At 39.3% G+C, this 13453-nt stretch overlaps 1 protein-coding gene across 5 annotated transcripts in view; it reads left to right on the top strand.

Annotated features, from left to right (window-relative positions):
- Nucleotides 1–13453, top strand: part of setd5 (SET domain containing 5) — a 149683-nt gene that overhangs the window by 99257 nt on the left and 36973 nt on the right. For all 5 annotated transcript variants that reach the window (XM_034167330.1, XM_034167331.1, XM_034167332.1 and 2 more), the window contains exons 5-11: nt 749–807; nt 1012–1199; nt 3840–3878; nt 3960–4226; nt 6602–6750; nt 6912–7029; nt 10716–10825. In XM_034167330.1, coding sequence (XP_034023221.1) covers nt 749–807; nt 1012–1199; nt 3840–3878; nt 3960–4226; nt 6602–6750; nt 6912–7029; nt 10716–10825 — 930 coding nt within the window. The remainder of the gene's footprint in view (nt 1–748; nt 808–1011; nt 1200–3839; nt 3879–3959; nt 4227–6601; nt 6751–6911; nt 7030–10715; nt 10826–13453) is intronic.

A 13453-nucleotide genomic window follows, 5' to 3' on the forward strand; every position in this document is an offset into this window, starting at 1 on the left:
TAGTCGGGTGACATTAGTCATTGACTAATTTTTATAATAAACAAGTTTGTGTTTAAGCAGTGAAACTCATAATATGAGTCTATAAGGTATAGAACCAAATTCTTGCAAATGCAATAAGTGAATATGATATATACGCAGTGATATATGAACACAATGTTTTAGAGGTGCTACTAGCCATCATGTAACATATCTACTTACCTAAAACTCACTCTAAAACCAAGCTCTTGGTGATTTTGTGATTTTTGGAAATAAAAGCAAAGCAGTCATTTTCACGTCAGGAAGCATTGTAAATCAATCCCACAGTGGAAATGTGTACATTAAATTGTCTCTGTAAAACAAACATGGAAGGCATAGACATACATCACCTACATAGTTATTAGAAATGGGTTATTTTTCCTTCATAATATGCCCTTAATTTGAAGGACGAGTCGACTAGCAAAAACAATAGTTGACTAATCGAGTACTAGCTAGTCGGAGTCAAACTAGTATGACTAGTTGTCCAAACCCAACTATTAACGTGTGTATCAGGCTTCAAACAATCTCCCGAAAAGTATCAGCCGAGTCAGATCTGCTGCTCATTTTCAAAGAATGATCATGCTTGGGCATTTATGATGCTCTGCATTTTGGTTCTTTACTTAACAGACTGAAAATTGTCTTTTTCTTTTCAAAAATAGTTTGACATGAATGTGTTCAATTTAGCTTGTTTTTTGAATCACCTGCTGATTTTTATTGTTATTTTTCTTTGCAGGGGCCCTGACAGAAGAAACGGAGCAGAGAGCCAACACAGAAGAACAGAAAATGTTTCAGGTACCTTTGTCTTTCTGTTTGTTCATTCCTTAGTACAGAAGGTTGAAACTGTGTGTGTGTATATATATATATATATATATATATATATATATATATATATATATATATATGTGTATATATATATGTATATGTGTATATGTAATATGTGTGTGTGGAATGTAATATAAATATTTTATTCAAAGAAATTGCTTGTTTTCTTGGTAGCTGGGGAGAGCAGTGCCACCGAGAGTGGTGACGAAGAAGTGTCTCCTTCCACGATCTCCTACACTGCCACTCAGCATACACCCACCAGCATCAAACTCACTGTTAACCGGGTTAAAAGGAGTAAATCAAAAAAGAGGAAGAAAAGCACAGAGAAGCCCCGAGGAACAACCAAAGGCAAGAAAGTCAAGGTATGCAACTGAGGTTTTAACCATGGAGATTTTCAATAACACCGTGTTCAACACTGCAGTAACAGTACACTTGTCAGCATGTTGCTGTGTTTACTGTTAATGAATAAATCAGCTTTTGATGGAATAATTCAACCTGAGCTAAATTTAACACGTTAAATATGCATTCTGAAATTTTATGTGTGTGTGTGTGTGTGTTTGTATGTATATATATATATATATATATATATATACACACACGTCATGTCTGTGGTGTTTTTTAGTAAAAAAAAAAAAAAAATTTTATTCAAGCGCACTAAACTATATAAACTGGTTGTAAAGGAATGGTAAAAGATAAATGGACTGCATTTATATAGCTCTTTTCCATCTGCATCAGATGCTCAAAGCGCTTTACAAATTATGCCTCACATTCACCCTGATGTGAGGGTGCTGCCATACAAGGCACTCACTACACACCAGGAGCAATAGGGGATTAAAGACCTTGCCCAGGGGCTCTTAGTGATTTTCCAGTCAGGCTGGGATTTGAACCGAGGATCTTCTGGTCTCAAGCCCAACACCTTAACCACTAGACCATCACCTCCCCCAAAAGGAACAGTATCAGCATTCGATATGTTTTTACGTCAGTTCAAGGAGGTCTTGTTCAACAAGGAAATTCTACTTTTGAATATACACCTTGGTCTGATTCTGTAGAATAAATATTTTTAAGATACCCCTTCGAGCCTTTGAGAAGCCATCCACACAAACTATGAAATAACAAGGCAGCTGAATGGAACCATAAGCAACATCTTGTACATTATACAGTGCCCTCCAAAAGTATTGGAACACTTGGTATTTCACACATTTTAATGTGTCAAATACAAAAACTACAAAAAGTACAAAAAAACAAAAAGGTCTGAAATGATCTTCCTTCAACTCATACTCAAAGTAAATCTCTACAACTTGATATTAATTAATTAAAAATATAAAAACCAAGCTGATGGGTTGCATAAGTAATGGGCTCTTTCGTAGAACGCTTGTGAATCAGTTTTTTCTTTCACCAAAACATTAGTTCCAGGCTTGCATCTTAGCTGTATCTTCTGGTATATTGTAACTGAACTTTCAGGTCTTCTTTGTATGAATATCCTCCTCTATACCACTTCATCATGAAACTGTATAACTGGTGATACAAAATGCAAAACAAGCACTATGCACTATTTCCTAGTCACAGCCACAGAAGCCTAAAACTTTGTCTGGGTGTCTTGGTGGCTTTCCTCATTCTTCTCCTTCTTGCACAGTCACTCAGTTTTTGAGAACTGTCTACTCCATACAGATTTAGCAGAGTGCCATACTGTTTGTATTTCTTCATAATTGATGTAAATAAAGTCCAAGAAAAGTGGCAATAAAACTGATTATTTACAGGTGTTATAAAAGGGGCCCATTACTTCTGAAACTCATCATCTTGGCTTTTATAATTTTATTAGTTAATTTATAGCAAATAGTAGAGATTTGTTTTGAGTTTGAGTTTAAAGAAGATCATTTTAGAATTTTTTATATTGAGAAGCCTGATTAACTTTTTTTATTTGAAATGGCATAAACAAATTAAAATGTGTGAAATACCAAGGGCCCAATACTTCTGGAGTATGTAGTTTTCAGTACTGGCAGTCATCTGGCAGGCGAGTACCTGTCAGATGGTTAATATCATGTGATGATTATTTCTCTGTCCTTACACGTCCTTTTTGGAATAGGTCATTCTGTTAACTCTGCTATAGTAATATAGTTCCGTTGATGCCTGTAATGTAAAGATGTGCTTATCTGAAAAAGTCAGTATTGTACAAACATGCAGGCATACAAAATGAGAGTGGCAGGTTTCTTGTCTTGCTTAATTATATGTTGCTTCTTCCATAATATATATCACACAGGGTTTGTTTTAGAGCCTGACCGATATATCAGTTAGTATACTGGTTGGCTGCTAATATCTGCCAATATGTGCCTTTCGCAAACACACTGCTATTACCACTGTGCTTGCGATATAAAAAAAATTATTTTACAGGCTAAACAATGCAGAAAAACACTTTGGCTGATAGAAATCATGTATTGCGTAGTTTGTCCAGGAGAGGGCACTCAGACGGCATCAGCACTTGGTCACATCAGCTGCAGCAGACAGAGGAAAAGAGACCAGCTGCCATTAGTTTTCAATCAGGAGGTGTCTTACACCGACAAGTGACAGTTCTCTATGTTGCCATCTGTGCTGGGCCACATTAGATGAGAAGTTTATTTTATGCAGAAGCTGAACAATGCAACATGGCTACTGCCAGTCAGAGTTAAATCAACTTGATGTACATTGGTATGTTATTAGGTATTTATTATGATGTTAATGTTTTAACTAAGAAACATCAAGCCTCTTTACATTTAGTTGCCATACAGGTTTGATAATGAAATGTAAGTAATTATTTGTATTTTTTATGTATATATCTCCAGATACATCACTATCATAGATTTTTTTTTTTTTACTTCCTAATATCTGTTTCATTTTGGCCCCCACAAAAAATCTGTATCAGCCAGGCTCTAGTTTGTTTATTGGCTACTTTTTCAATATTGTTATGGATTCTGGTAAGCTTAAAATGTTCATGATTGGATGCACATTGATTTCTTTTCCTCCCCCAGGCTTTCAGAGAGGGTTCTAGGAAGTCCATGAGGATGAAGGTAAGACCTGATATATTTGTTTTGTTTTTATGAAATGGCATGCTTCTCCTGTCAAGTCAGCCTGTCTCTGTTTTTGGCTAGAACTCGACAACAGAGGCCAATGTACTGGATGAGAACACAACGGAGGGATGGGAAGACAGGATCCGCCAGTGGACGGACCAGTATGAAGAGGCCATGACCAATCAGTACAGTGCTGATGTCCAAACACTGCTGCAGTTACATCGTACTGCTAGTGACACCAAGACACCACCTTCAGCCACACCGAATCATGCCACAGCTGTCACCATGGACACCATCACGCGCACAGAACTGGCCTGTAACAACACAGTGCTGGGTTCACAGATGCAGGTCAGCCCATGTCCAGATGCAGTCACAGTTGTCAGTTAGGACTTTTGTATGACTGTGGTCATACAAAAGCCAGTAATGGGTCACATATTCTCAAACTTGTAATTACTGATCCTTGCAAGGCCATTGTTTTCCTGTTGTATGTGTGGGTGTGTGTGTATTTAAATATGTCTGCTTACTTTACCCATAGCTAATTATTTACATCTCGTGTGCTCAGCTGGGAAATGCCAAAATGGGGGGGGTACTCTGCCGATGGTCCGTAATCGTGATCGTCACCATGTTAGGAAAATGACTATCGCAAATCGTTCTTTTTTTAATGACATCTTACAAGTTTTATTTACAACTTCACTGTAAAAACAAAAAAGTTGTGTCAACTTAAAATTTCAAGGCAACAGTCTCCATTGAATTGGCCAACTAAAAATTTTACATTTGAACAAACAAATACGTTTTTGATGAAATAACTTATTATTCATGTGTAATGTAACTTCAATTTTTGAGCTGCACACACAAAGAATTCAGATAAATGCAAGCTGTGCCAACTTGTTATTTTTTGTTCAGAAAATGTACCTTTCATATGTATGACTTCCCGCAACTCCAGTGTTAACTGGAGAAACACACATAGCCGCCGGTGTTCCAAAGAGGTCTCCCATCCAAGTACTAACCAGATGCCGCACTGCTTACCTTCTGAGATCTGACGGGTTCAGGCTGACACAGAGCAGACCGGCTGCAAGTTCTATAAACTAAGAATTCTGAAAAATAGAAGATGTGCAAACGTATTATTTTTTGTTCAGAAAATATAACTTTCATATGTATTAAGACTTCAAGTTTTGACTTCTACATACTAAGACTCATTTTGTCAACATATTGTCTGTCACACAGATAAACAAACCCAAGTCAGTTCAAATGTTTATTGACCTTAACTGTACAATTGTAAACACTTTTCTGTATCATACAGAGTGTCACTCAGTCTCAGTTTATGTGAATTGAGAGGAATTTCCAAATAATATGCTTATATGTTCCACACAAAAGCAAGTTTATAATAAAATGATGTTGCTGTTGTATTATTTTAAAACTGGTGGAAATGACTTCAACTTGAATGCTTTAAAATCTGAGGGCAGACGAAGAGCAGATGAAGGAGTTACATTGACAAAGTTACACAACACACTTGACAGTCAGTCCCTACAGCCTAGTTTTTCAACTCTTCTACTTAACAGTACAAGCTCAAATGCTTTTAAACAGTCACAGTCCCAACAGCCTGGTTTTTCAACTCTTCTACTTAACAGTAAAAGCTCAAATGCTTTTAAACAGTCACAGTGCCAACAGCCTGGTTTTCAAAATCAGTTACCAACTGCAATGCTAGAGTTCCAATACAAAACTCAAATAAAATACTCAACTTTATGGAGATAAAAATCCATGCAGGACAAATGTACAGGAAAAATGGCAGAAAAAAATGTACAGGAAAAATGGCAGAAAAACAGACGCCTGCAGATGTGAGTTGGAAACCCCATTCTTTGCAAAAGCAAACTCAAAGAATTCAGTCATAGCCTCAAACCTATAGTTTTAAGTTTTGCCAACCTATCTTTTGAAATGAGACGATTTTAAGTTTTTCTTTTTACATTGTTGTCGTAAAGCAGGACCCCTACAGATTTTCCTTGGATTTTACAATTTTCATTTCACAGCCCTGCCCCTGCCATCATCGTTTAGCAGGTGCGCATCAGACTATGGGGAGGGTTTGCAGCCACACAAAGGTGGTGAAGCGGTTGTTTTTTGTTCAGCACACCCAGGGATATCTGTGTGAAACTTAACACAATATTACAGTGCAGGCAGCAAGCAGCATTTTGTTAATAATTGCTGGCCTTGAATAAAGGCCTGCCTCATTTAGGCGCAGAGTCTGAGCATGGTTTGGAAAAAATAATCGCCCGGGCTTAATTTCGTACCTCTGTTGAAGCTGGGCACATCCAGACTACTCTGTCTGGTACATGCGAGGGGGTTTTAATGGAAATACATTGTGATGGGGTGGGGCACTTTGTCCAATTTGAGCTAAAATCCATTATACAATATCCGGGATATATGGTGTTTGTTACATGTAAAACCATACAAAGCACTGGGAATTTTGTTTTTGTCCGGTGAGTGCAAATATATGGTTTATGCGGTGACAGTTTAGGTGAGTTTTACTCTAGTATAGAAATTTGAGCAGGGGTTTCTTCAGGATAAGGATTATGACATGTTTGTCTGTCTCTGAAAAGTTATTTTACTGAAGAAGAGTTGTGGTCATCATTACAAAACAGTCCAAGCTGAAATATCATAAGCTGGACAGTTATTAGAGTGGTTATTGGTATGTGAAAGTGGCTAACATGAAAGTGTTCTTGCTTTTCTAGCTTCAGTTGGGCCGGGTAACACGGGTGCAGAAACACAGGAAGATCCTCAGAGCAGCCAAGAACTTAGAACCAGATACACTCATAATTGAATACCGGGGCAAGGTGATGCTCAAACAACAGTTTGAAGTCAATGGGCACTTCTTCAAAAAGTAAGAAATCACAGAATGTCAATTTCAGGCAGATATATATATATATATATATATATATATATATATATATATATATATATATATTCTGCAGAGTTCATCTGTTGACTTTTTTGTTTGTTTTTTTTTGTGGAAAAAGTAATTTTGATACTGTTGTTTTGTAGACCCTACCCTTTTGTGCTGTTCTACTCGAAATTTAATGATGTTGAGATGTGTGTTGATGCGCGGACCTTTGGAAATGACGCTCGCTTCATCAGGAGGTCTTGCACGCCAAATGCAGAGGTCAGTGTCAACTTTTTTGTTGTTGTTAAATCAAGTGAAGCATGTTAGGAATGGATACAATGGCTTCATGCAATTTCTTCTAAAGCCACAAACATTTCAGCAACAAAGAACACATCACAGTTTCAGCTAAGGTGCTGGAAGAGGTTTTTAATACTGTCAGGGCAAGTTTACTAACGAGAGTTACGCATGTAACTACCATACCATCTTTAAAAGAACCACAGCTGACACAAAGTGCTGTAAATTAAAACGTACATTCAAATAAACACTGGGTCTTCCTGGTGCCAAAAGCCAAGGAAAAGAAATAGGTTTTAAGATGAACTTTGAAAGTGGACAGTGAAGGGGCCTCTTTAACATGCAAAGGCAAGCTATTCCATAATTTAGGAGCAACTAGAGAGAAAGCCCTGTTCCCTCTGAGCTGCCTTCTAGATACTTCCAGGAACAGCTGGTCAGCTGACCTGAGCGACTGACAAGGTATGTAGGGATGAATAAGCTCAGAGAGGGCAAGACCATGAAAAGATTTTATAACAAACACAAGAATTTTGAAATTAACCTTAAAGCATACAGGCAGCCACTGAAGTGAGGCTAAGACAGAGGTTATGTGCTCTCTCTTTTGAGTTCCTCTCAAACGTCATGCAGCTGCATTTTGAATCAGCTGCAAACGCGAGAATAGTGACTGAGTGACTCCCACATGAAGTGAGTTACAGTAGTCCAGACGAGATGAAATAAAAGCATGGATCACTGTTTCAAAGTGCTGCCTAGAAAGAAAAGATTTCAGTGTTGCCATTCGCCTTAAAAGATAAAAACTGGACTTAACCACAACCATAATTCGGCTGTCCAATTTAAAATCACTGTCCACCTCAAAACCAAGATCAGTAATGACAGGTTTAAAATATACCTCCAAGGGTCCCAAGTCAATGGAGGTGGATTCACAGGGGCCACTGGGTCCAAACACCCATCACCTCTGTTTCCTTTTCATTTAAGTAAAATAAATAAATAAATAAGTCCAACCAAGTTTTAATTTCATTGAAGCATGATAGGAGCAATTTATGGAAAGGACATCTTTCTGCTTCAAGGGCAAGTAAATTTGGCAAACCAATGAAATGAGATCCTATATGTTTTGAGGATAGAGCCTAGAGGCAGTAAATACAATGAGAATGAGAAGCCGACACACTTTGTGGATGAAATTGCAAGGAGGAATGCAGTCTTAACAGACAACCATCTGAGGTCACTACCTCCCAGTTGTTCAAACGGTGGCGAACATAAGCCCTCTATGACCAGTGGAGCATCCCAGGATGGAACGCATGCAACTCAAGGAGGCTGCAGCCAGAGAGCACCTCTTAAAAAAACACCATATCAAAGAGTGCGACCCTGTTGACCGACCATCTACCATAATGTGCCAAGCAGAGACAACCAGTGTTTGAAGGTAGCGAAGCAAAACTGGTACAGAGTAACACTCTGGGTCTACAACCTGTGCACTGCACCAACAGTTAAAAAGCTTCCATCCACAGGCATATAATGTCCTAGTGGAGGCCGGATGGGCATCCAGTACAATCTGAACAATGGCTTAAATACAAGAGTTCAAAAATGTTACGGGCAACACTCGCAACATGCAACTCATTGTAAAGAATGCTCTATGCTGGCTTAGTGGCAGTGGAGCAGGAAGCATGAAAACACACACACACCGGGGCGGCGCAGTATGACCAGGCTACATTGCTGGAAACACATGCAACTTGCAGCTCAGTTTAAAAAATATGCTGATGCTGTTTGACACAAACGCCAACGAGTTAAGCCACCAAAATGGCAATGTAGCAGAAAGGGGAAACATTTGCACCACAGTGGTCAAAGACAGTGCGATTTGTCCTGCAGACATTTGTGGTAACAAGTTAATCCAACAATCAGTTACCATAGTAAGCAGATTTACTCACTGTGAGCGGTGGTGGGTGCCGCTAACCAGAAAGTTAGCGTCGATAACCGCTAATCTTCTAACTGATAAGTTAACTTTCATCACAACACAGCACTGAGTCATCACTTTTAAAAGTACATAAGTACATCACTCTGTCTATGGATGCAGGGAATCCTGCTGTGCTGGTGCTGTTGGATCTTACAGCAGCCTTTGACACTGTGGATCACACAGTGCTTGTTTCCCAGTTAGAACATCTGCAATGATGGTACTGAAAAGAGGTTTTCTATTGAGATTGGTGATCTCTCCTCATCAGTTGCTCCTGTGTTGTGGAGTGCCACAGGGTTCTATTCTTGGCTGTAATCTGTTTTCATTGTACATTTTGCCATTGGGGTCAATTATAGCCCAGCACAACCTGTCCTTTCATGGTTATGCAGATGATCTGCAAATCTATCTGCTTATGAGGGTTAATGAGAGCAATGCTTTGTTGTTATTATGTAATTGAATTCATGATGCAAAGAAGTGGCTGTTCCAAAACTTTGTTTACCTGAATGATGGTAAAACAGAGACCATTGGATTTTCTGGCATGCCAAATGCGGTGCCATGAAACTTTGGTGTTCTGGCTAATTAAGTAAAACCAGTTGTCAAGAATTTGAGAATGATATTTGACAGCTGTTTGAGGTTCGATCAAAAGACAAACTCTGTTGTCAAAGAAAGTTTTTTTTCCAGCTGCATCTTCTGGCTAAAGTAAAGCACTTTCTCAGTAGACATGATTTTGAGACGGCCATTCATGCTTTCATCAGACTTGATTATTGTAATGCAGTTTATACTGGTGCTAACCAGTCGTCTCTTGCACAACTCCAACTTGTGCAAAATGTTGCTGCACGTCTTTTAAGGAACTTTTCCAGATGTGAGCATATTACAGCTGTACTCACTCCACTGGCTTTCAGTTCATTTTAGAATTGATTTTATAATTTTAATCTTTGTTTTTAAGGCTATTAACAGCTTTGCACCTTCCTACCTGTCTGAAATTTTAACTCTCTGCACTTGCAGTAGGACATTACGGGTGGCTGGTCAGCTTTGCTTAGATGTTCTGAGGTCAAAATACAAACTCTGGGGTGATCTTACTTTTGCGGTAGCTAGCCCCAGAGTGTGGAACAAGCTACCTCCTGATTTACATGGTATTCCTCACCTAGCACTTTTTAAATCAAAGATTAAGATTTATTTATTTAAACTGGCTTTTAATGCATAGTGGTGCTGTGATATGTTTTGTTCTTATATGCGGTTTGAACTTTATTGTACGTTTGTTTTATTTTTGTGACTCTTTAATTTTACTGTGAAGCACTTTGGACACCGTCTGGCTACTGTAAAGGGCTGCATAAATGAATGTTGATTGATTGATTGATTGACATCTTTCTCTGGGGGGGATTAAGCTTTACACCACAAGAGGGCACATTGCCACAAATCATCTCTCGTCTCCCAGCAAATCATTTTCCATTTTTGGTTTGTAAACTCACTTTGGCTTTTCTAATATGAATATATTTCTAATATTAGAGCTGTAACATGAGACTGTGCCAAATGCAGAAATTCTTGTCAAACCCTTCTGCTGTTTTTTGCTGTGGTTTCATCACTTTATTTGTACTTCTTTGTGCTCCAGCTTGTCACATAAAGTTCTGTCATTAAAAGTGTATGTATGTGTCTTTAGTGTTGGTTTACTCTTCTCAGGGTTGTGTCTGTGCATCTTTTTGTTTAAATAAGGTAACATCAATTTTTGTTTTTTTGTCAGGTCCGACATATGATTGCAGAGGGCATGATCCATCTGTGTATTTATGCCATCAGTCAGATCACTAAGGATGCTGAGGTTACCATTGGATTTGACTACAAGTTTAATAGCTGGTGAGTGTTGTTCCTTATGCTACTATCAGTCTCTCTTTCAACCAGAAACTCTCTAGTGCTACCCATTACAAAGCATTGATCCATAACATGTAAACCATATTACACCCAGGTGCAAATGCCTCCATTCATACAGCGATGATGACTGGTTTAATATTAGGTCTAAAAATGTAGATGGATCAGATTAAAACACATGCTGTTGTCAAAGTAGTATTTGTTTGGTCAAATATCAGACCATATTAATTGCAGTGTTTTGTAATCTCACAGCATTATTATTTCCAGTGGCAGTGAAGTAATCTAAACGTACTTCAGGGCTCCCCAACCCCTCCACCCATTTAAGTACATCACTGTGGGCTCCACAGAGTGAGTGAGTGCAGCAAGGGATTTCAAGACTGCTCAATGATATTAGTGAGGGTGCATGACATCACAACAGACATGGCAAAATAGTCCCAGTGAAAACACCTTTGAAGCATTGCTGAATGTACCACAGAAACTTTCTCTTCAGTTTAGCATGGCACATGCAGTAGATTTTTATAACGGAGTAAACATTCAGGAAAGAAAAAAAACTTCAGGATGAGCTTGGAAAACAATGAAAACCAGATATTTAGTTAAATTAGAGGCTGCTGGATTTGAACCATGTTATTATCTTGATTCTACTAAGTAGGATTATATCGTATCAGAGTGAGCAATCTCTTCATGGAGAAGTAAAGAAAATATCTTCTCATAATTTGTGAAGCTGTTGTGGACTGTGGTAAGCTGTCTCAAATTCTATGCATGATGAAAGTCCAACACTCAAGAATGTGTCAAGACATTAATGGTCCAGTCCACGCCAGAGAACCACGTCGTGGGGCTGACCCACAAAAAAGGCACATTAATGACGAACAAATAAAAACTGTCCGGTGGGAAATGGTGGACGATAGACAAGAGTCCTGGTTCGTAACTTTAAAAGAAAGTTGAGTCATGATTGACATATTTAAATGGCTTTGATGGAGGTTGAAGAAAAATTGTGGACTCGCTGCTTTTGAATTAGAAGCACCGGGTCCTCGGTCAATGTAAAGAAATTGATTTTCCTGCTACACACCCTCAAAAACAACGTAACGGCCAAATTGCAGCGTAATTTTTTCAGGCAGCAGCGTAACAAGCTGCTACTCTGTTATAACGCTAGCTAGAACCCTGGCCTTTGATGAAGGTTGATGAATTGTCTGGGGAGAACTCTGAACTGCCTCAGTGTCCTCAGTCCACAAACAGGATTATGGCGTAGGGTCCCGAGGAGTCTACATGCTGTAGTGTGAAGTGCAGGCCTAAATTGATTGCATCATCTACAGACCTGTTGGTTCTGTTGGTGAACTCCAGGGGTCCAGTAACACAGTGACCTGCTGCTCTGGGTTTCTTGGGGTTGAGGATGATCCTACAGGCTTTGAAACAGACTGGTTCATGGCATATCTCTGCAAAGTGCTTCAGGGTGGTTTGAGAGACAGAGCCAGGTCTGGGTATTTTATGGGGGTTTTGCTTTTTGAAGCTCCTTTTAATCTCTCTTTGTTGGATGGAGTGGACCATCAAAGTAGTGTGAGAAGAGGGGGCCCTCATCGGTATATGGGCTTGGAGATCCAGTGTTGTTGCGGAGGTGGGGGAGGTGAAGCTGGAAGAAATTCAGCTGGTCTCGCGAGTCTCCTGTGGAGTTGGGGTGCTCATGCACAAAAGATGCCACATTTCCAGAGTTCTACGCTGAGCAGGAATATTTTCCCAGCTCATAGACAAATAGAGTTTGATGCTCTGGAAGCATGAAGTCATATTTCCTCACAACTTGCTGCGAGAGATAGAGCAAAAGGCAGAAAAAGAGAGCATGCTGTCTATTTCCTCCAGACATGGAAGAAATTGAAGGAAGAAATAGAATTGCTGGACTTTGAACCAGTCAGAACGCCAGAATGAACAGACATGCAGAAGACAAGATGGCAAAAAAAAAAGTGCAAGCAGCAGCAAAGTTCTCTGCCTGATCCCACTCAAATTTTTGAAGATGCCAAAACCTTCAGACAGACTTGGCTGACATCAGCTGGCAAGGTGCGCATTTTGTGGATGGGAAAATTACTTTTGTCTGACAAAAATGAACATGAACGCATAGAATCAGTTCCTCATACATTTCCTTAATGTGACTGGGGCTTCAGGTTGCTAGCCAGGTGCAGGTCATTGATGGAGTTGTGGGCTGTAGGTTTGCAATTAGTAATCTGCATGAGCCCCTTCCAAACAGAAGCAGAGTTGTTGGCTGACGACCGGTGACAAAGTTTCTCAAAGTACAGTGGTTTAGCTTCTCTCACCACTTTACTAAACCTGTACTTAGGGCTGGTGCACATGGAGATGAGTTTAAGTGTTTTGTATGGCATCTGCATTTCAGCCACACAGAACCACCATTTTTGGACCTATGTTTGAAAATGGGTCCCACTATGGATAAATCTCAAAATGCCACCTTTGAGTTTTCATGTGTACAGCCAATACACAACTTTTGTGAAACAATGCCATAGCCCCACCCTCTAACTGCAGCCTTAATCCCAACGCTGATGAGGATGAATGAGAAGAACTCATGGGGGTAGTAGAAAGGTTTACAGTATATAAAGAAGGATTCCAGGTCATTAAAGC

Source organism: Thalassophryne amazonica, chromosome 3 (assembly GCF_902500255.1).
Source record: "Thalassophryne amazonica chromosome 3, fThaAma1.1, whole genome shotgun sequence".
NCBI lineage: Eukaryota > Metazoa > Chordata > Actinopteri > Batrachoidiformes > Batrachoididae > Thalassophryne > Thalassophryne amazonica.